The 20,857-nt window shown below is 37.9% G+C and overlaps 2 protein-coding genes and 5 non-coding genes across 8 annotated transcripts; 6 read left to right on the top strand and 1 right to left on the bottom strand.

Moving 5' to 3' along the window:
• Window positions 1–177: 177 nt before the first annotated feature.
• On the top strand, window positions 178–12,448 carry leng8 (leukocyte receptor cluster (LRC) member 8). Of its 2 annotated transcripts, XM_056763356.1 has the most exons (16): window positions 178–527; window positions 661–763; window positions 1,246–1,384; window positions 2,616–2,753; window positions 3,493–3,567; window positions 4,989–5,415; window positions 5,541–5,721; window positions 6,025–6,195; window positions 6,317–6,544; window positions 6,692–6,838; window positions 6,982–7,276; window positions 7,367–7,468; window positions 7,544–7,612; window positions 7,700–7,829; window positions 7,915–8,122; window positions 8,206–12,448. In XM_056763356.1, the coding sequence occupies exons 2-16, from the start codon at window positions 723–725 to the stop codon at window positions 8,360–8,362; spliced, it is 2,508 nt and encodes an 835-aa protein (XP_056619334.1). In that variant the 5' UTR covers window positions 178–527; window positions 661–722; the 3' UTR covers window positions 8,363–12,448. The 2 variants fall into 2 exon arrangements, with proteins under 2 accessions (XP_056619334.1, XP_056619333.1); XM_056763355.1 differs by having other exon boundaries at window positions 460–763.
• A 381-nt stretch (window positions 12,449–12,829) lies between these two features.
• Window positions 12,830–19,709, bottom strand: tpi1b (triosephosphate isomerase 1b). The gene is made up of 7 exons (XM_056763434.1): window positions 19,522–19,709; window positions 18,320–18,443; window positions 18,129–18,213; window positions 15,903–16,035; window positions 15,647–15,732; window positions 15,474–15,561; window positions 12,830–13,445 (listed from the first exon to the last, which is right to left on the bottom strand). Exons 1-7 carry the CDS (start codon window positions 19,631–19,633, stop codon window positions 13,327–13,329), a joined length of 747 nt encoding a protein of 248 aa, XP_056619412.1. The 5' UTR covers window positions 19,634–19,709; the 3' UTR covers window positions 12,830–13,326.
• LOC130433621 (U7 small nuclear RNA) lies at window positions 14,247–14,301 on the top strand. The gene has a single exon (XR_008908617.1). It is a non-coding gene; the product is annotated as a U7 small nuclear RNA (small nuclear RNA).
• LOC130433620 (U7 small nuclear RNA) lies at window positions 15,218–15,271 on the top strand. Its single transcript, XR_008908616.1, has one exon. It is a non-coding gene; the product is annotated as a U7 small nuclear RNA (small nuclear RNA).
• Window positions 16,622–16,678, top strand: LOC130433618 (U7 small nuclear RNA). The gene has a single exon (XR_008908614.1). It is a non-coding gene; the product is annotated as a U7 small nuclear RNA (small nuclear RNA).
• Window positions 17,663–17,716, top strand: LOC130433622 (U7 small nuclear RNA). Its single transcript, XR_008908618.1, has one exon. It is a non-coding gene; the product is annotated as a U7 small nuclear RNA (small nuclear RNA).
• Window positions 19,710–20,585: 876 nt separating the features above from the next.
• LOC130433619 (U7 small nuclear RNA) lies at window positions 20,586–20,639 on the top strand. The gene has a single exon (XR_008908615.1). It is a non-coding gene; the product is annotated as a U7 small nuclear RNA (small nuclear RNA).
• Window positions 20,640–20,857: the final 218 nt, after the last annotated feature.

The raw sequence follows: 20,857 nt of genomic DNA, 5'->3' as shown, positions 1-20,857 counted from the left end.
TTCTATTGAGCAGAGGGCACTGTCGCTCATTTGTGTTTAGATCGCGAAAACCAATCAGAATACAGTAAAAATAGACCAATGAAGCGAGCTGTGTGTGTGTGTACTGTATCTGCGTTACTTGTCTGACGTGTCCTTGTATGGCTTCTGTTACAGCAACATTACAGGACAATATAGATGCTGTACTTTGTAGGCGTAACAAAGCCACCTTGGTGGCATTACTTACATAATAACATGATAAATGTCTGGTTAACGAAAAATTAGGAATATAGGAATAGTATAGGAATACTACTACTGCTACCAATAATAGAAGTACTAGATAGTAGTAGTAGTAATACATAAATAAATGCACGTGTTTTTACACGTACTCAACATGAATTAATATTACAAATGTTTTATGGTTCAGACTGGTTATGACCGGAATGTTCTTTCGTCCAATGAGAGCGTAAGACAGAGTTTCCGGCTTCACTATCATCAGCCATTTTGTTTTAGGTGTTGACATTTGATCGTTCAGTTTGGAGAATAAGTCGGTATGGGTTTCAGTGTCTTTCTGTTATCGTCTCGAACCTAGTTTGTTTTTCTGTAAAAAAAACCGTAGAATTGTTGCTTAGTAATTTTAAAGTTTTTCTCCAAATCATCTTGAGAATTATATTGTATTCTTAGATTCACGAATACTTCTGGACGGGCTAACGAAAGCTAACGTTACGTCGTTAGCTTTTGGCAAAATGGCGGCGAACACAGCACAACAAGCCCCGACACCTAGCTGGTAAGAACCCTACATTTAAAATGTAAATATAATATATGTATTTAAATAGGCCGTATACACTTCCTGATGAATTTATTTAATCGTTGGACTGTTACTTTTACAAACCTCGAAATAGTTAATGTCCAGTAACGTGGGCCATTTCTTGTTCGCTTAAAAAAAAAAAAAAAACGATATTTCTATAATTTTCCACGGAAATTCGACGTTTATATCGGGATACTTTGATTTTACGTTTGCCCTGGTTTATATAACATTAAGGCCCCGGGAGCCATATTTTCTGACTATCTGTGATCATACAGAATATTTAATATTGCGTACAGTGAATTTTACAATGTTAAAGAACATTATTTATTTATTGGAAATGCAAGTTGATTATTACCGTCATTCAATGGTCAAAACATAGCCAGTCTTGTTAAAAGACGAGTTTGTGTGGATGTGGAACTTTGTGTAATCTAAAGTGGGAAATGTTACTTTATAATCCACAGGCAGTATGGTGGTAATTCTAATGGAGATAACCAGGTCCATGAGAACCCAGAATGGGAGAAAGCCCGTCAGGCTCTAGCTTCTATCACTAAAAGTCAGAGTTCTACAAAGACTGCACCAGCTAATCTCACCAACCAACAGGTCAGTTTTAAAGGAGCAATGAATTAAGACATCAATTTTAACCTGTGCTCTTGTTATATTAGAGGGAATTGCATTCAAGCAAACATCCTGTAAGTGTCAGAACTGAAAATGCAACTGTTATTGACACCAGGCCCAGCAAACGCCAGATACTGGAATGCGATAGGTTGAACACCGCCTCCAAAATATCAGCGGCTACTTCTAATTTGTAAAGTAAAAATTCCACCACAAATGACCTACCATATTTTGAAAAACAGGAGGTCCTGTGATAACATTAGTCTCGTGCGAATTGGCATCTCTGCCAACTCGTATATCTTTTTTCAAGGTTTTATCCTCCGTTTGCTAATAATTGAGGCTGTTTTGAAGTGTTTTGGTATTATTTTGGGTGCTGGGTCATATCCATAAATTACTGGGAGTACCGTTGGTATATCATGGAAACTCTCGTAACATTTGAGACCAGCGATCGCAGTAATCTTCTGTCCGGTTTGCGATCATGGGTCTCAAATGCTGACAGGAACGGATATCATTAAACACCATACAACTATAGTCTATACAGACAATATGCAATGCCTTGCCATCACATTCTGGGAAATAAGTCAGTAAATTTGAGTAAAATCACTGGCTTCATTCATCACGTGCGCCGCATGAGATTCAGATGTGTGGATGCAATTTATAAATCTCATGAGGTCCCCAGATAATAATAATCCCATGCAAATAGGGCGAATGTGTAACCTAACGTTACGTCTCTAACCAAATTCACAGAAGGCTTCAACTAAGTTTACTACGCAAACTGCTTTTCGATCATAGAAGTGGGCGTTTACTTCCAAGTCTTCAATGCGGCACGCCCATTAAAACCGAACGTTTGTCGAGCCGGCCTCAAAGCCCTGGTAGAAATAGCCTATTACTTAATGATTTCAAAGTTTTTTTATTTAAAACCATGCGGACGTCATAAGTAGACCTCATACAACAGTATAAAACAATAAACAAGCCCAGTTCATGACATCTTTGAAATAAGATCAAAGGCTGTAATATAATTTACTGGCAAAAATGTATTGAATTGCTCAAAATCCATACTGAAACAAAAGAACAGCTAAAATGGTAAGCCAGCTAAAAAACTGGCAGAAACCCTGCTAAAACCAGGCTGGGAGACCAACTCAAATCAGCCAGCATGTAGGGATTGCATCCCCTGTTCCTCTTATATTGAGTATGATTGATTCTGGTCTTTTATTTCTAGGCTGGGCAGTATCAGACAACAGGTACCGACTCTTCTGCAATGCAGCAACAGCAGCAGTACTATCAACAGTGGTATCAGAGCCAGCAACAGTATGCTGGTTATTCATACCCATATAACTACTACTACCCTATGCCACCGGTAATGTAACATTCACTGTCCTCTTTATGCTTGCAGCATTCATTTGAATATAGTTCATAGTCATTTGAACTAATTAAAGCACTAAGGCCCGGTTTCACAGAAAAGGTTTAAGGCTAGTCCCAGACTAAAATGAATGCGTGATCTGTCTTAAAGGTCTGATAGGACATGGCTGAAACTAATATTTTCGTTATTTTAGATGTAATGCAATGTGTAAACATGATTTTAGGTTCAGAAAAGCCATCTTTTCCACATATTGTGCATGTTTGTATCTCCTCTTTGCCCCGCCTCTCTGAAACATACAGAGTTTTAACAAAGCTCATCGCTCTAAAAAGCGAGGTGTGCTGTGATTGGCCAGTTAAGCAGTGCGTAGTGATTGGTCGAATACTGCAATGTATACTGCAATGATGGAAATGTAACGCCTCTTACCATATTTGTAACATCAGGTTTGCATTGTACATACCTTACTTGCGTATACATTTGGGATACATATTAATATCTGTTTATCAGTGCCATTGTTTTGTTTCGAGATGCACACCAGTAATTTATTATTTTTAGGCATTTTCAAACAATCGACATGAACATCTTAATACAACTGAGACATATGCCTTACTTAATCAAAGCCGTGTCTTTGAAACCGGGCCTAAAATTATATCTCTTTAAACCTACATAGCAGTGGAGAGCTATTCTTTCAGAGACTTCCTCTTTGTGCCTTACAATAATGTATATTATTTTTTAACAGTATGGAGGAGCATATCCTCCTGGACATTATGGTCTTCCAGGGGCTTACCAGCCACCTACTACCCCCACTGGACAGGTATGGAAATTCTTTCATTGTCAAATACTGCTGGAAATGTTTGCCACACGGTATAGTCTATGTATGTAAAGCCAAAGTCCATGGACTAGGGTTGCACTAAAATGAAAATTCTTGGCCGTTTTAATAAAGCATGTGCATCGCTCTCTGCTTAATCATTTCAAATGTCATGTTCGGAAACATTTATGTAGCCATTTCACATATTCAGGGAACATGCTTTTTTTTTACTGTTTTCGGCCGCATATTTTTGGTTGCAGCCCTAATATGGACTTCTCCAGAACTTTGGTTTACTGTGCTTAAATTGTGATAAAATTCACCTTTTTTCATAGTTGTTTCAGCTACTGCGCATTAGGGATGTCACAATACTCAATATAACATTGAACCGTTCACTTCCATTACAGCATTCGCAATTTTTGCCATACATTATTTTAAATACTCTGATGTGCAAAATCTCTTCAAGAAGCTTATTTTACTGCCATGTTAATGAATAGCAAACCAAAAACTGCTGAGAGCTGCAGTGTAAATATTTAAATTTATCCGATACTCCAGGAAGTAGATTTTTGCTTAAAGAGTACATAACTGATTTTTAAGGTCCTACTTTGGTTTATGGAGTGTCCAACAACAAGTTTATGTTAGTAGGTGTAAAAACACGATTATTTTGTAACTCTAGACAGTTTTTCGTACCTTACTCTAAAATGATTTGTTCTGCGATTCATCTGTCTAATCCCCTCCTTTCCGTCAGCCTAGTCTGATGTGAATCATAAGATGGTCTAGTCTGCTGTGATTGGTCTACCGAATGGCTCACAAGCTACAGTGTTTGGGCAAGAAGAGTGAAGTTTTTGCGGGCAGTCCTAGCAAAATGTAGGCGGGGATGATATGTAGTGATGTAAATCCGCGGCGGTTCAGGAATCAGACTAGGGACAACTCGTTTGCGTGATTCAGAGTCGACTCCCTTTATTGCAAGCCAATAACTTTATTCATTCTACTTCTGATTTACAACTTGGCAGACTACTTGCTTTCAAACACGACAACATTACACACTACATGAAATGTCATTTTCAGGATCTCATATCATTTACTCTTTAAAGTTAATAAAATAAGTCAAGTTAAATAAAGAGAATCTCAGTAAAATATATGTGCCAAGCCATCCGAACCAAAACTCTGGGTGAAAAATTGAGGTTGGTATTGAAACATGGGTTAGAATAATTGTTGCATCCCTACTGCGCACAGGCTGGCAAGCGCCCCACAAGAGCCCCACCCCTGAATCGTCAGTCTTTATCGATTTAATCTTTTTACTTGAAGGCGGGACTTTGCTAAAGCGGCCATATTGATCGTTGCATCTCTTCTCCTACATTGTAATGGCAGTGGTGCATCTTGTTAATACTATCTTGGAAAATGCCTTTACTCTCCTCTTTCTGTTCTAGCCCCCTGCCATGCCTATGATGGAAGATCAGTCCTCCAGTTATTCCTCCCAAACACAGCCCCCTCCTTCTTCAACCCCTCAGCCTCCCTCCCAAAGCCCTACATCCTCTGACCAGACCCCTCCCCCTCCTCCACCCCCTGTACCTCCCCAACCCAATGCCAAGTACCCCCCACCTCCTTCCCAGAGCCCCTACAGTCCTAACGGAGCCCTACAATACAGCCAAGCTGATTCAAACCCCTTGCGGGGCTACAATGCAGGGCAAATTCGCCCAGCATACCAGGGTTACCAGGCTTCAGGATATCAGCCCCCCCAACAGCAGGGTCCAGGTCAATCTCACTACGGAGGGGCTGGCAGGGTGGACGGCAATAAAAAACCTAACCTTCCCAATATGAATAATAGTGGCCAGCAGTTGTGGCAGCGCATGAAACGTATGTCCTTTGCTGTACTTGAATGTTACTTTACTTAAGGAAAATCCTCAGCAATCTTTTAACATACAATTTCTACTTTGTAAACCTTGTTTTCTCACCAACTGTGATTTTCTTTTTTTTAACAGAGGCTCCAGGAGCAGGTGCGGTCAAATTTAATATACCCAAACGTCCATATGTTATGGCCAATCAGACCTTTCCTTTAGGTGACCAGCCCCCAGGACAGACTTTACCCAACATGACTGCCACAACCATGGCTGGCTCTGTGCTTGCAACAGCTACCGTTTCGGCAGGAAATGCCCAAGCCCGGTGAGATTATCGTTTATCTTTATATATTAAAGCACCCACAAATCTATATAAATGACTGGATTGCTCATGACTTCATTACACGGCCGCTACAGTCCCAGACTCTTACAGACTCTTGGGAGTGCCCAACTTTGTCGTTTGATGACTCTGTCCAAGACGACTGCACAATCACTTATGTTGGCTATACCTCATGCTGTTGGTTTAGCATTCTAAGCTCAATTCAGTCACTTATATAGATCAGTGAAAGCACCCCTTTACATTTACAGCCTTCATTGGGGTTAAACTGAGTATTTTCTGTAAATGCAGGCCTCAGGACTGGCCACAGGCCATGAAAGAGTATGTGCAGCGCTGCTTTACAGCCTGTGAATCTGAAGAGGATAAGGATCGTACAGAAAAAGTGCTAAAAGAGCTTCTGCAGTCCAGATTACAGGATGGCTCTGCTTATTCCATTGACTGGACTAGAGAACCGCTGCCTGAGTGAGTTTCAATTTAGCATCAGAATCGTGCGGTTTATACATGCAATCTGCTCATTCAAATCAGTTATCAGGTTTTTCTCTCTTCAAACACCGCCCTAAATTAGCACTTTCTAATTTATTAGTCTCAAGGCCAAGCAGTCTCGCTGGGAAACAGTTGCTCAGCGTTCTCAGGACAATGCTGTCGGGCGAGGCGCAGCCACCCGAGGCAGGGTTGGGGCCAGGCTGGGTAATTATAGAAATGTATTCTCTCAGAGAAGCCCCTCTTCCAGCTCTTCCCGCTCGTCCCGCTCTTCGTCACGATCTCCCTCCCCTCACAGCCGAAACAGAGACAGGAGTCACCATAATCGCAGGTATTGCAGGTTATCAGATATGTACCACAATAAAATATCAATCCAATTTTTTTTGGGATTGTAAACAACCAAGTTCACAAAATAAAATTGGGTCAATAGAAGAAAGAACCGTTATATATGACTGGTGATTTAATTTTTCTCCAACAGTGACTCTGGCTCTCCGTCAGACAGCAGCATGTCAAGTGATCCACGACTCCAACTGTCCAGACGACAACAAAAGGGTGGCCGAGGTCGAGGTAGAGGAGCCGGAGGAGAGAGAGGCAGAGGAAGAGGCAAAGCAAACCGAGGGCGGAGGTGAGAAGTTATCACTTTTACAAAAGAATTGTATACTCTAGGTTCAATTGAATAGTTTTAAGTAAAACTTCATTATTTTGCTTGATAGAATTTTTTGATATACTTGTTGTTAATTACATCATACATTTTTTTGCCATGTTTAGGAATATGGAAGAGCCCGGCAGTGGTATTGGTAAAAAGCGCAAAAGCGGTATTGCAGGTATAGACTTTCACGACCCAAATCGTGAAGCTAAGAAGCAGAGCCGGGCTGCACGCTTTAACACCAAACTACGTAGTGAGCCCCTGGTATTAAACATTAATTCATTTGACCTCCCCAACGTAACCCAGGAGGGGCTCAGCTGGGACGACTGCCCCATTGTCGGCACCAGCCAGGATATCACCAAAATTTACCTGCGCCTCACCTGTGCTCCTGACCCTTCAACTGTCAGACCTGTTCCTGTTAGTGTCTCGTAACTCAATATATTGCATGACCTAAACCTGTTTTGTGTGATTTCAGTCTGTTTGAGTGATTTTTCTCTTGTTTTCCAGGTACTGCGAAAGTCTCTGATTGCTGTAAAATCTCATTGGAAAGCCAATCACGATTATGTGTATGCATGCGAACAAATGAAATCTATACGACAGGACCTCACTGTGAGTAGAATCTGTTCATCGTTTACCTGCCTTTTTTGTCTTTGTTCTTCTCTTATGATGAATTCTTGTTCTCAGGTTCAAGGTGTGCGTACAGACTTCACAGTGGAGGTGTATGAGACGCATGCTCGTATCGCTCTTGAAAAGGTATGAAGGTTCATTCAGTTCTTATAAAATGTGCAACCAAGTTTTTACTTTTGGGTCAACCTCAATGCATTTGAACTGTCGTTCCAGGGAGATCACGAAGAGTTCAACCAGTGCCAGACCCAACTGAAGGCACTATATAAAGACTACCCTTCAGAAAACGTTGGAGAATTCACAGCCTATAGACTCATCTACTACATCTTTACTAAAAACTCTGGAGGTATGTTCAGCTCAGCCTTGTGTCTCTCAACCTCTCATTCTTAAATACTAACGGAAAGTTTCTAATGTCATCTTTTCTACTGTAGATATGACAACTGAGCTTGTGTACCTGACGCCTGAACTTTGCGCTGATCCGTGTGTAGCCCACGCTCTTGAGCTCCGTACTGCCTGGGCACTTGGAAACTTCCACCGGTTCTTCAAACTTTATCAGCAAGCTCCACGAATGGCCTCTTACCTCATTGACAAGTTTGTGGAACGTGAAAGGAAACTGGCTTTGAGGGCCATTCTTAAAACGTGAGTACACGTGTTTACTTGTAAACATTTATGCAGTCATAACTTCTGATATCTAAAGATGTTTTTGCTTTTCTCTGCTGCAGGTTCAGGCCCTCTGCGCTGGTGGAGTATGTACAGTCCAGCTTGGCCTTTCCAGATTTAGATTCATGTTTAGAATTTCTAACAGGCCTTGGGGTTACACTCATGCCCTCTGACCCAAGCAAAATAGATTGTAAAGTCAGCTCAGCAGCCACCTTCTAGTATTTAATGCTACAGAGCTTTTAGAAAGATATTAGATAAGGGACCAGATGTCTACACAATAATGACATGCACTCAGAGCTGATTATATTTATAAGAATACTCTGATTTAGTTTTTTAACTCTTGTAGAGTGATGGACTTTCTGACGGATGGACAGTTAATAGATACACTGACTTAGGTGCCATTTCAAGACCCACTACAGCCTATAGACAGCCCATTTTGTGTTCACCAGTCACAAGTGACCATTGTCAGAATTAGCTTTGCCATTATCCCTTAAAACATGATAAAAGCAAACACTGCAAAGATCTGTTGGAGTCAGCTGAAATATTAAACAGAGACAGGTTCAGACAGTCGAGGTTCTCCCCACATCACAGACAAGGAAACATTTTTAAGCTAACAGTGTTGTGTATTCATGTTTCTCTCCTCTCAAGCAAACAGCCACAGAGCTCAAGACCAGAAAACAGCATGGTTCAAGAAGAAGGTTGAATATAAAGTGAGCCCGTTTACACCTATCGTGTGACCACAAGTGCACAATGTGTGAAGACAAAGGCTGAAGCTGCAAGATCTTCATTCCAGAGCAACCTTTGTTCATGTTTGATGGACTTTACAAAGTTAGCTATGCTATAAGCAAGAAGAGGATGGTTTGTATGCTCTCTCTCTTTACCTGAGATGTCTTCAGTAAGTCAATGGAGATGCTCTGTTAGTTTTCCTGCATTCCTCAGCTATCTAATCCTCATATCGTGTTAGATTTGGACTGAGATTTAACAAGATGATGTTAACAAGATGAAAAATCTGCCTTAAACCATCATCATTCATGTCTCTACGACACTGCATCTAAACACCCAAGCATCATAAGGATAGGCTTCCTTGTTTATTCTTTCCTCAACACCCAAGAACAGCAACTCGGTACAGTTGGCTACAACAAATCAGAGACTCGCAACCTTTCACTCCTTCCCTGCTGAAGTCTGAATAGGGCCAGTTTTAAACCATCCAGGACCACACAGAGCATGCCTCCTACACTAAGCTTGACCACCAGCACCGGAGAGCCGAGTCCCCCTCACGCAGTGTCCCCGAGCACAGATCACCCTGAATCCAACATGCAGTTGTGCAGCCTGACCGAGAAGAAGCTAGAGCAGTTTCACAGCAAGATGGCGATTGTCTCCTGTCCACATGGTGATCTCAACTAGTTACCTAACCCCTGTGTGGCCAGCTTTTGTTCCACTGGGGTTTGGAAATGCATGGGTTTGTATGGCTACATCTCCACGTGATTCAGCAGGGTCCACGTAAAGAATGTATGTGCATGTATGGCTGGTAAGATGGACTTGATTTCTTGGATCATCACTCGGCTTTTCTGCTGAGATTGTGTGTGGAGGTGTTTCAAGTCAAACATATTGTTCAATAGAGGAATGGCTTGATCCGGCTGTCCTTTTGTCATGGGCATGATCAGCAATTTGAAGTATTAGTGACACTAATGAAACAAAATTACACAAGACCTTTGCACAGTAATCCTAATGGATCTACTCAATTCATTTTTTTACTGTGCAGTCGTAAATCAAAGATTTATACTGTATGTTTGTACCAAAGTCTTGTAAAGAGAATGGAACGCCAATATTAGATCATAACATGTGTTTGCACAGATTGGTTTGCAGTCATCACACAAATTTAACTTCGGCAAATGAGCTAGGAGCTTTTTGGCTTTTCTGATTGTCAAACTTTTGTTAATGTGGTTATTTAATGTCCAACCAGCATAGATCGGGCTTGAGTCTGAAATGTGTGTGATTATGATGGTTTGCTCAGGGTGGCTATAAAAGCTAAAGCAGAACGCATCCCTGACACCTCATAGGTGATTTATGTACATATGTTGAATGTAAATAACTGGGCTTGGGATCCGATTATTTCCCTTATAGTACTTTTGGTTTAATTTTTGGTTTTGTTTGTACCATGGTAAGTGTTGTTTTGAACTATACAGAAATGTTGATAGCCGTTTTTAAAAGTAACTTCTTTGATAGTGACGATTGGTTTGGAGTTTGGTGGGAATGAGTGATTATGAATGTTATTTCATGTCTTGTCTAGCGGAGGAAGCAATTTCAGAAGTGAATTTTTTCATATTCATTTATAAAAACATTTTCATACGAGCAAGGCAGTTTGTGAATATAGAATTACATGCCAAATCTTTCTCTTGTTGATCATAACTAGCTAGTGCTTAGCAGACTTCTCGGTTTCTCAAATAATTTAAGATCTGGCTCCCTTCTACCTGCCTTTACCCTTCCCATTCTTGATCAAACTTTGTTTTCATCAAGCATCTTTCTTCCCCTCAGCTTCCATGCTATAGTCATGTCTTGAATGTTTAATAAAATTGAATGTGTTAATGGAGACATTAAAAGTGTTCACAACAACAAAAGAAAGAATTGGCATAAGTACAATTTCAACATGTTCCACATGTAAAGATACAGTCTTTGTGTATTGCTTGACTGAGCAAGAAACATAGATTTTTCTGATGGGATTTTGAGGTTAAATATAATATTTACGTAAATTGAAGTTTGGAGCAATTTTTAAAAAAGTTAAGCTTTCTTCCTTTGTTTTTGTTCATTTTGAGTACTTAAAAGCTTTGTTTTATTAGGGAACTTGTATTTGTAAATTAACCAATTGTAATGACATTTCTGGTTGATTTATACAATGACATTGACTCTGTTCTCCTCTCCTTCTCAACCTTATATTTCAACCCCTCCCAACCCCTGTCCCTTATTACCAGATCTCTCTCTCTCTTCTTGCAGTCCTGCACTATTGGAGCAAAGCAAGAGATGAACAGATGAGGGATAAACCTATCCAGAGACATACTGGAAATGGGCATTGAGACAACCAGACATCAGCTCACTGAGATTCTTCATTATATCTGTTGTCTGATGCTACTGGCATATTAAGGAGAGCTTGGTGATTTCAGTTTTCTGTCACATGTTACACTTTTGTCTTTTTACACATAACAGCCTTTATTATGAAACAATGCTACATGAACACCATCGCAATGTTGAGTTCATTTTTAGTCATTCCATTCAGGGTTGTTTAGGGAAGGTATATGTTCAGTTATGTCTTGTGTCCATTCTGGTTGACTGTTTTTTTTTTCCACTAGCTGATTTGTTATTGACTTTCAGTATTCTTTTTTTTCTTTTTTTTTTGCTGTTAACTGTTTCATATTAGCTTTCTTTTCTTATATGGACGATTTGAATTTTTGATATTGCAAGTTCATATAAAGCTGTAGAATGGCTTACTGGACATACCTGGACATATGGATAATTGTTTGGCCATTGAAGCTTTTGTAAACTCGATATGCCACACAAAAACAAAAGTTGATTTAGCGTTTGTTACATACTATAAAGTTTCCTCAGGTCTCAGTGTCATGTTTGGATTGCTCATGAAATGATTGGTTGCCCATAATGCTTAATTAATTTTGGATTTTAAAGCTAGGATTTTTTTTCCAAGCAGTTTTCTCAAATATTGTTACTTTTTTTTTCTTGTCATGAAATGCATCTTTAGCCTGTCTGGTATGCTGTTGTAGTTGTGTGCGTTTCCACAGCAGTATTACTAACAGTACCATCAGTCTCTATAAATGTTCCCTGTCCTAAACCCCTAATTTACTTCTTTCTCAGCATCAGCTTCTTGCTTTCCAGATCATTTTCGCTTGAATTTTACATTTGCCTCTGTGTGTATTGTGCTCTTGCTCAAATAATTTAGCCTTTAGCTGTTAATTGAGTCTTTGCTTCGTTTCATATTTCTTTTTTTCCGGCCATCTATCCTTTCTCTTTCTCAATGTTCTTTCCCTTCTTCCTCTGTGTGTTACGTTCTATAATGTGATGTGGTGGTGGTGGATAGGTTTATATGTGGTCAATGCTTGGCAGTAAGTATTTCCACAGGACTGTGCTTGTGATTTTTTTTCTTCTTTTACAGCTCAACTCTCAAAGCCCTAATGTCTGCTCTCATTAGAGCTCCAGGTGTTAAATATTGGAGTGTAAGAATATACTGCCATTTGTACATACTGAGTTGTACATAATGTATCTACTTAATCTTAAGAATAAAAATATTGCAAAACCATAGATTAATGTGTGGGTTTTAATTATGTAGCTTTATGATGGTGTATCATTATATATACAAACATAAGTCAGACATTTCTGTTACTGTGTTTTGAATAGATTCGTGAGAAAATGTTTTAAATATTTTGCAAGGGTGCTGCTTGAGTGAAAAAGAAATAATCAATTGCAATAAACTTCATGCATCTCAATATATTATGTATATAAATGTATATTATTTTTAAATATTAACTTTTTGGTGTAAAATGCTGTGGTGTATGTAGTATTTAAGTATATTTACCCTATACTGTGTTGATTATAGTTCTATTTTTTTTTTTATATGTGCGTGTTTACAGTAAATTAGGCAAATGTTCCATTACAGTTAACAACTTGAGCCATAGGTCAAAGTACGTCTACACAACTGAAACATTTATTTGAATAGTTTTGCCTTATCCTTTGTGTTATGATACTAGTAAATACATACAATAAGCACCTCCTTCAGGACAGGTCTCTCACAGTATGCATTAAACTCTAAAGGAACACAAAAACATTGGGATAACCACAATTATGTAGAGTAGTTTCACTTGGATTAAAAATACACTTAGGTTGATAGACTTCTTAGATTGTTTATATTGTACACACATGAATGTTGTTAAATGTTTCAAGTAAAGGCATGGGCTCTATGCCCGACATGGTTCATTCAGTTCTGTATTCCACTACAATTGGTGTGAAACATGTTCAATTAAGTGTACTACTTATATTTCAGAGTGTTATCTTGTTAACCTGTCCCTTTAGAATAACAATACAAAAAGAAAATGACAGCAACAAATTCACAATAACACTTTCTAAAGTGCTGGGGATATAACAAAAGACGTAGGGTTTAGGTTGATAATGGCTTTAGCTCTTTATGCATTTGCGTTAATAATGTCGATAAACTCGGGTTTCAGGGAAGCGCCGCCCACCAGGAAGCCATCCACATCTTTCTGAGAGGCCAGCTCCTTGCAGGTTCCCCCGGTGACTGACCCTGAAAAAAGTGAGCGTAAATCCAATGTAATTTAAAGTTATGATACTCTGGCATACAAAAACAAGTGTTCTTTTATTTATAAAATGAGCACATAATATTTCTGATTTCTGACTATATTTTGATGGAAAATGTCAGTAAATCTTCCAAACAGTCAAGCAACCACTTCTCTGAAAACCTTAATGTAAGCATGGCTGTATTAGTGTTTACAGCAATAAACTACACTTGCATTCGGTTGGAATGTGTAGCTGTCTATGGTTTCTTTTTCAGATGTGCATTCAAGCGGTTCGGCAATGTAGTGTTTAAATGCTTTCTATCTGGCTTTCATATAATTATAGAACTTTGTTGTTTCAGTCACCACGAGTGTGGTAACTGCTGAAAAGAATGAGCCAGTTTGATTGGCCAACAAGGGTTTGAAAGATATTAATCTATTCTAATTTTCCAATTAGCTTTCGCTCAACAGAAGACTTCTAAGTGTTAGTTAAAAGGAAAATTTAATGAAAAATTGTGTAACTATTTTGAATGTTTAAACCAAAACAAGATTTAGTGTTTTGGCACTATTATAAAGATCTGTATGTTTAATTCATTCAGTTCTACAACAACAGATCCTTTAGAATGAAAATTATTTTTCAATACCATTCTCTGGAGAAAATTTAAATTGAAAAAAAATGGCTGCGTTCAAATTTGCATACCCATAATGCATTTCTTGTGATTCAGTTTTATTAAAAAGGGTGGTTGTTCCAGTCACCATGAATGAGGTACTTTCTGTAAATAGTGGACAAGGTTCCCCTTGAGAAAGTTATACAGAAATCATCTCTTTTGTATTTGTCAAGCAGGTTTCCTTTAAAAGGAAACCACCACTATATGTTAATAAAAGACTCTTTAAACATGTTATGTTTATATATCATGTAATATTGAAAAACTGTTCTCAATTAGCAATAATTATATTTATAACTAAAGCAAAAATTGTAGCTACATACATTAGTGTTACATTATATGTTGTTGCCTGTGGAAGGCATTAATACTATGTAGAGGGTAACAAACAGTAATGGATGGTATGCTTAAATGTACCCATAATGCCTTTATGCTGTTTAACTTTAGAGGCTAGAAAAGATAGTGTAAGCTTTAGTCAGTTTAGAGTGAGGTACCCATTAATAACATTGAGAGAAGCATAAGAACTTGCTGGAAATTTGCTCTTTTAGTATTGATCCATTAGGTTTCCTTTAAATTATTTAATGGATTAATTTATCTGACCTGGTGGTAAAAATAATGCTTGAACAGCTGTACACCACCTTTTTCAAGTTTAACTAAGGTTAAAAGATATGATGTTTGCTTTAAAGGTGTATTAGTAAATGTTGAAATGAATGTTTACAAATGCAGTAGACACATTGTAAATTGTTAGTTCATTATAATCCAGTTAACATATGGAACCTGCATTTGTATGCTTGTCATTTTTCCTAAATTTTTACCCAAACTGGGTTTACAATATATTTTCTCCAGCAGGGAAGAGGTCACAGTAGGAATGGGTTTGGTTAAATTTGCATACCCATGATGCCTTTCACATGTTCATCCCCTAAAGACACAATGTTTTTGTAACTTAACAGCTACCAAAAAGCTGTTTTTTTTATTTCCATTCAAATCCATCTTTAATTAATTGAAATAAAAAAAATCCATCTTTTTAGTTGAACTTTGGTTGATGTTATATAACATGGGTGTTAAAGTCACCGTGAGTGATGTTCCTACTGATAAATGACTGACAAACAATTTAAAATTCAAAATGTATCTCTTTTAGTATTTGTCCAGAAGGTTTCCTTTAAAAGGAAGCCCAATTTGATTGTTAAGAAAAGAAGAATTAGCTAAGAATGCAAGTTTTATAAAATAAACATGTTCATGTTTACATCATTTGATTTTTACAGTAATCCCCAGCAGATACCAAACTTGTGTGATTGAATGTGTTTTGAGGCTAACAAATAATAGATCTCTGAACAGTCCTCGGTTGATTGTCCAAAATAGTGAGCAATAAGCACTGACCTCCATAGATAATCCTGACAGAGCTGGCGACAGCCTCTGAGACATTGGTCTTTATCCACTGCCTGAGTTTGTCATGCACCTCCTGAGCCTAGATAAATAGTTATAGAAAGAAAGAGTCAAACAAAACCACGGAGTTCCAATCTGAATGGTTATTCTTGATTTGACTCTCATACCTGTTGGGGAGATGCAGTTTTTCCAGTGCCAATGGCCCACACAGGCTCATAAGCGAGAACGACTTTGCTCCAATCTTTAACATTATCTAAAAGGGATGAAACACAAGACATCTTTGACATTCAAAAAGGACAAACTCATTCAAACAGATGTATTTATCATATGTACATTACATATTTGAACTGCTGTGCACACTAAAGAAAACAGTACCACTACTACGCTAACTTTACTACTAAAAGAAATTGGATTAAAAGATACCTGCGATGACTTTGGTCTGTGCAAAAACAACTTTCTCAGTGATTCCAGCCTCCCTCTCATCCAGCTTCTCACCGATGCAGGCAATCACACCCAAACCACTCTCAAGAGCATGAGCAACCTTCTGACCAATGAGCTGACAGGAAAAACAAACACGTCACTTAAGTAACTTTAAATAAATCTTCCATTTATATCTTAATATGTGTCTTCACACTTTAAAGCTCATTCTGATTCTGAATCTCTTAAGTGATTCTTTATATGTTTTTAACCTATTTTTTTAAATTGGTGCTTAATAATTTAGACGTTTTTTGCAGACTAGTGATATGGAGTGCCTCAGATATTTTTGTAGACTAACCCGGACGCGCCGAGCTGGTTCCCTCGACCTAAGGCCCATGCGTTTTTCACATAGATTTTTGGAAGATCGCAAAAATCATCCATTAACAAATGATCAAGGTCAACGCCACTAAATCTCAGACAACTTTTTCACATCTTATTAAAAACGTATCAGTAATTACTCAGTGAATGAATGCCCAACAATGATTTTAGACATTTGTGCCCATGTGTGCATTATTTGAGAGATTTATATGCATGATGACGTCTAACGTATATTTGCATATCATTTCCCATTGGTTAAAATGTTTCAGCTACTGAAAGACTAACCATCAGTGAGGTGTCCACTGAATATAAAGGAAGGAGTTAAGTAACTTTAATACCATGACATTAAATACATTTGCTTTTTAAGTATTTGTCTAGTAGGTTTCTTGTACAAAGAAGCACTTTTGCTTGTAGTAGAAAGGACTGCCAAAAGAGTGTATGAATAAACACAAGCATTAAAACTATGAGGATTTATTTTCACATTAATGTAAATATATAAAACGGTCTCTTGTAGATAGAACCAAGTGATACAATCACTGGCAGGCAATGTAGAACATTGTAGAGATAGATGGGCAAATAACAGCAAAAAGTAAATATAATATTTACTGTATATACTTGAGGTCCCCTCACCTTGTGTTAAACAAAATAGACATGTTTTAATTTGAATACCCATAACGCCTTTCACCTTACTATAAAGCCTAATAGTATTTAGTTGTTAGAGTCACCCTGAATGAGATGCTCATTGAAAATCTACTAAAATCTGAAAATCTAAGCTATTTACTCCTGATCAACATCAGTATTTATCAAGAAAGTTTCATTTTAAAGGAAATTCCTTCCTTTTATTCAAAATAGGTTGATATTGAATAGATTATTATGTATGTGCTGAATGTTTCATATGACTGTAGTAATTGCATAAAAATACATAATTTAATTAATCCTTCGTGATCTTCTCCACCGGTTCGAATATGCTTTATAGCTCTCAAGCTTTGGTCACTATGACCATTCAGAGGTAATGAGTGATTTACAGCACAGATTCACTTTGTAAGTATTTTTTAGTATATTTTCTTTAAAAGAAAGCTGATATTTCCTATTAGAAAGAAAAGCTGCTTAAATGTGTGCTTGGAAAGGTATTATAACTCCATGTGATGTAGCTACGTATAGTCAGCGATGTTAAAACAAAATACAATAGATAAGCAAATAAGATACATAGGATGCAGGAGCCATAAAATTTACAGGAACTGGCAATATGGATTGCACAAGTAGATGTGTTCAAATTTGCATACCCATAATGCCTTCCACTTCGCATTATAATGGTTGTTGGTTAAGTCACCCTGAATCAGATATATAGTTGAAATCATACAACCTGTTTACTCAGCAGTATGATGTTGGAAATTTGCTCTTTTAATATTTGTCAAGAAAGTTTTCTTTAAAAGAAAACTCACCCATGTGTATAAAGAAAGAACCTAATGTCAAAAATTAATTCTAAATATAAATAAAAATTGAATATGGAGAAACTACTAAATGTCTGCTTATGTGCAGGTATTAAAACAGTCAACATCGACTTTACTATGCGGCAAAATTATTGTTAGAGTTATTTTTGAAACAGAGAAATGTATACTGAGATATGTAAAAAGTATGAAAAGCCTGTGTGTCCAATATTTCATTTACATGGAGAAGTACAGTTGCAAAGAATTCAAGTGATCAGTAGGGGGCAGTAAAATTCATTCTAAGGGTTTAACTGAAAATTTGTCTTTGCTGAGTGCTGACCCACAGTGTTGTCATAAATATACACAACATGAATAATTGTCAGTGTTGCTAATGGTCTTGACCATCAAAAACACATAAGGCACATACCTCATCACTCTCTCCAAACACATGGCGCCTCTCAGAATGTCCCAGAATCACCCAACTCACTCCACAGTCCTTAATCATTGCAGGGCTGTAAGATAGATAGTGATGGAATATATAATTAACTGATATACTTACCGATATGTCGATTTAGTCACATTTTTTCATCATGCATGAATACTTTATTTTTCTTATACCTGATCTCTCCAGTGAAGGCACCCTTTGCCACCTTGTAGCAGTTTTGTGCGGCCACGTGAATCTTCGTGTCCAGCTTGGACCTGGCAAAGTCAAGGTAGATGGTCGGGGCACCACACACAACATCTGCAAAACATCAAAAATAGGTCATATTCGTTACTACTTAAAACACTGATAGCATGATAACTTAATCTGAGCTGTATGTGCTGTGGCATTTATAATGTAAAATTGGGTCGGACTAAATTAAACACGGTTTGACACTCTGGTGTAAAGGGCACTGGTCTTTGGCAACTGGTCCCCCTTTGACAAAAGGTCAAAGTTTGTATGAGAAAAGGTTACCAATGTGACTGCATATTACAGAGGCCATGGCCACTTATTGGCTATAAGAGAAAGCTAGTAAGAGATATGACAACCTAATCCAGAAGCGTTGAGTGTTTACTGTATACAAAAGCGTTTCGAGTATCAGTTCGTGAAAACCATGAATGTAACAGGCGGTGTATAAACGTCATGCCTGTAGGACTTGACCGATTCAAAGTCCGATTGCGGGCTAAATCAATACATCTTATCTCAAATAATAAACATTAATCTTAAATTGCGTTATTGTTTTGTGGTTTATTGTCATTTATCAAGGAAAATATACCGTCAGACTTATTTTCCGCTTTGGGAATAAAAGCATCATCGCTTCGTCATTTGACAAGAGCCTCAACATGCACGCGGGTGGCTACGTGCTGAAAATCACACACCCCTTTAAAGCTTTAACCTTTAGCTCATTCCCATCAAAATACATGAAGTCCACCATTCGTTCGCAAGACGTGATATTAAAATCACATTTGCGGTATTAAATCGAAGTATTCATGGCGAGGGGCTATTATACACTTTACATTTAAAACAGGCACCATTGAGGACGAAATTCATGCTGGATACAGAGTGCTATGAGTGTGCATCTCCATCGATATGTATATAACGTTAGTTTTCACAAGGCAAATAGTGCTGTTTTATATCTGCATCGTGTTAACAACGAGAGCAGACGATGAGCTAACGAGAGGTTTCATCGATCAAAGGCCAAAGCAGCTGTCAAATGTCCTGAAAAAACAAATGTCATCTCGAGGTCAATGCAAAAGGGTGCACTAGCCCGAGAAAAGGCCTGGGTTTGCACAAGTGTGAGTGATCGTGTAGTGAAAAGGAAACTGCAAGAGATACGCACCGGTCTCTGGGTCAAGTTTGGCGCTATTCAGTGTTTTGGCGAGCTCTTCGATGCTCTTCTTATCGCCATTCAATTTCCAGTTACCACCGACGAAAAACTTCCTGCCAGTCATGTTTGCAGACGCCTTGTTTGGGATGGCTGTGTATTGCAGATGTAGGTTACTCTTCTGTGGAAGAGACGGTAAGAACTAAGCTACGATGTCTTTATATAGACACTGCTTTATAAGCTCCGCCCACGATGTCGTTCATTGGATTTGATCAACACGCCTGATTGAATCGGTTATATATGACCACGACACAACTCATTTTCTGTGATTGACATTTGTTCAGTTCTGCATCGCATTATCAAAGTATCATTATTGTCAGCTCTGCAACATGTACAGTATACACATATGGAGGACTGAAATTGCGTTACTCTCAGACCCATGGTGCATTCAAATAAAACTACACATAATAAAACATATATATAAAGAATAATGATAAATACAGGATATATATATGCAAAATAAAACTTTTACAAGCAGGGATAATAACAAAATGAAAAAGAAGATGGGAATGGCAGATAGAGTGCAATCCAGTGAAGTATACAACAGTGCAGATGTGAGGTTGTTCAAAGAGCTTATTAATCTTTTGACAACATTTTGAAAACTCTAAAAGCAGTTGTGAGTGCTAATATCAGCAATAGTTGTTTGGGAATTGTTCATTCGTTTTTTATTGTTATTTTATGATTACGTAATATTCTGACAAGTTGACCTTTTACTCATGTGTAATAGGAGGCCAGTAGAGGGCGATATGTCTCTGGTTGTTAGGGGCGGGTCTATGTATTATGCCCACAATGCATTTCGAGAAAAGCGCCTCCAAATATATATTTTTATCAATAAAAATTTACATTTGAAACAAGCTCCCAATAAAATGAACGCGAATCTGCAATATACAAACAAATTGGTGACATTCCGTGTTTTTTCCTGGTTTATATTCAACTGTTGTTTCTAGCCGTTATCTGGTTACCATTAAGTAGGCGACTGTCGAGAATAATAAGCACGATCCTGTGTAAGCAGATCGTTGGAAATTTGCTCTTTTAGTATTTGTCTAGAAGGTTTCCTTTAAAAGGAAGCCCACCTTAAACTGTTTAAAAATAGAATATATAAGCATAAATATTAGAATGACTTCGTAAAGTGATAATTAATGAATTATTATTCTAGATTATGTTGCGATTTACATGAAGTTGAAAGGTGACGAAGTACATCGTGTAATAATTTAGTACAGTTGATGCTTTTGGATGCATACAACAATGCGTTTAGTAACATAAGTTATTTGTGCAAGTGTTGTAATTATTT

The sequence above is a fragment of the Triplophysa dalaica genome, chromosome 12 (genome assembly GCF_015846415.1).
Source record: "Triplophysa dalaica isolate WHDGS20190420 chromosome 12, ASM1584641v1, whole genome shotgun sequence".
In the NCBI taxonomy this organism is placed as follows: Eukaryota; Metazoa; Chordata; class Actinopteri; order Cypriniformes; family Nemacheilidae; genus Triplophysa; species Triplophysa dalaica.
This window is presented reverse-complemented; position numbering and strand designations above follow the sequence as displayed.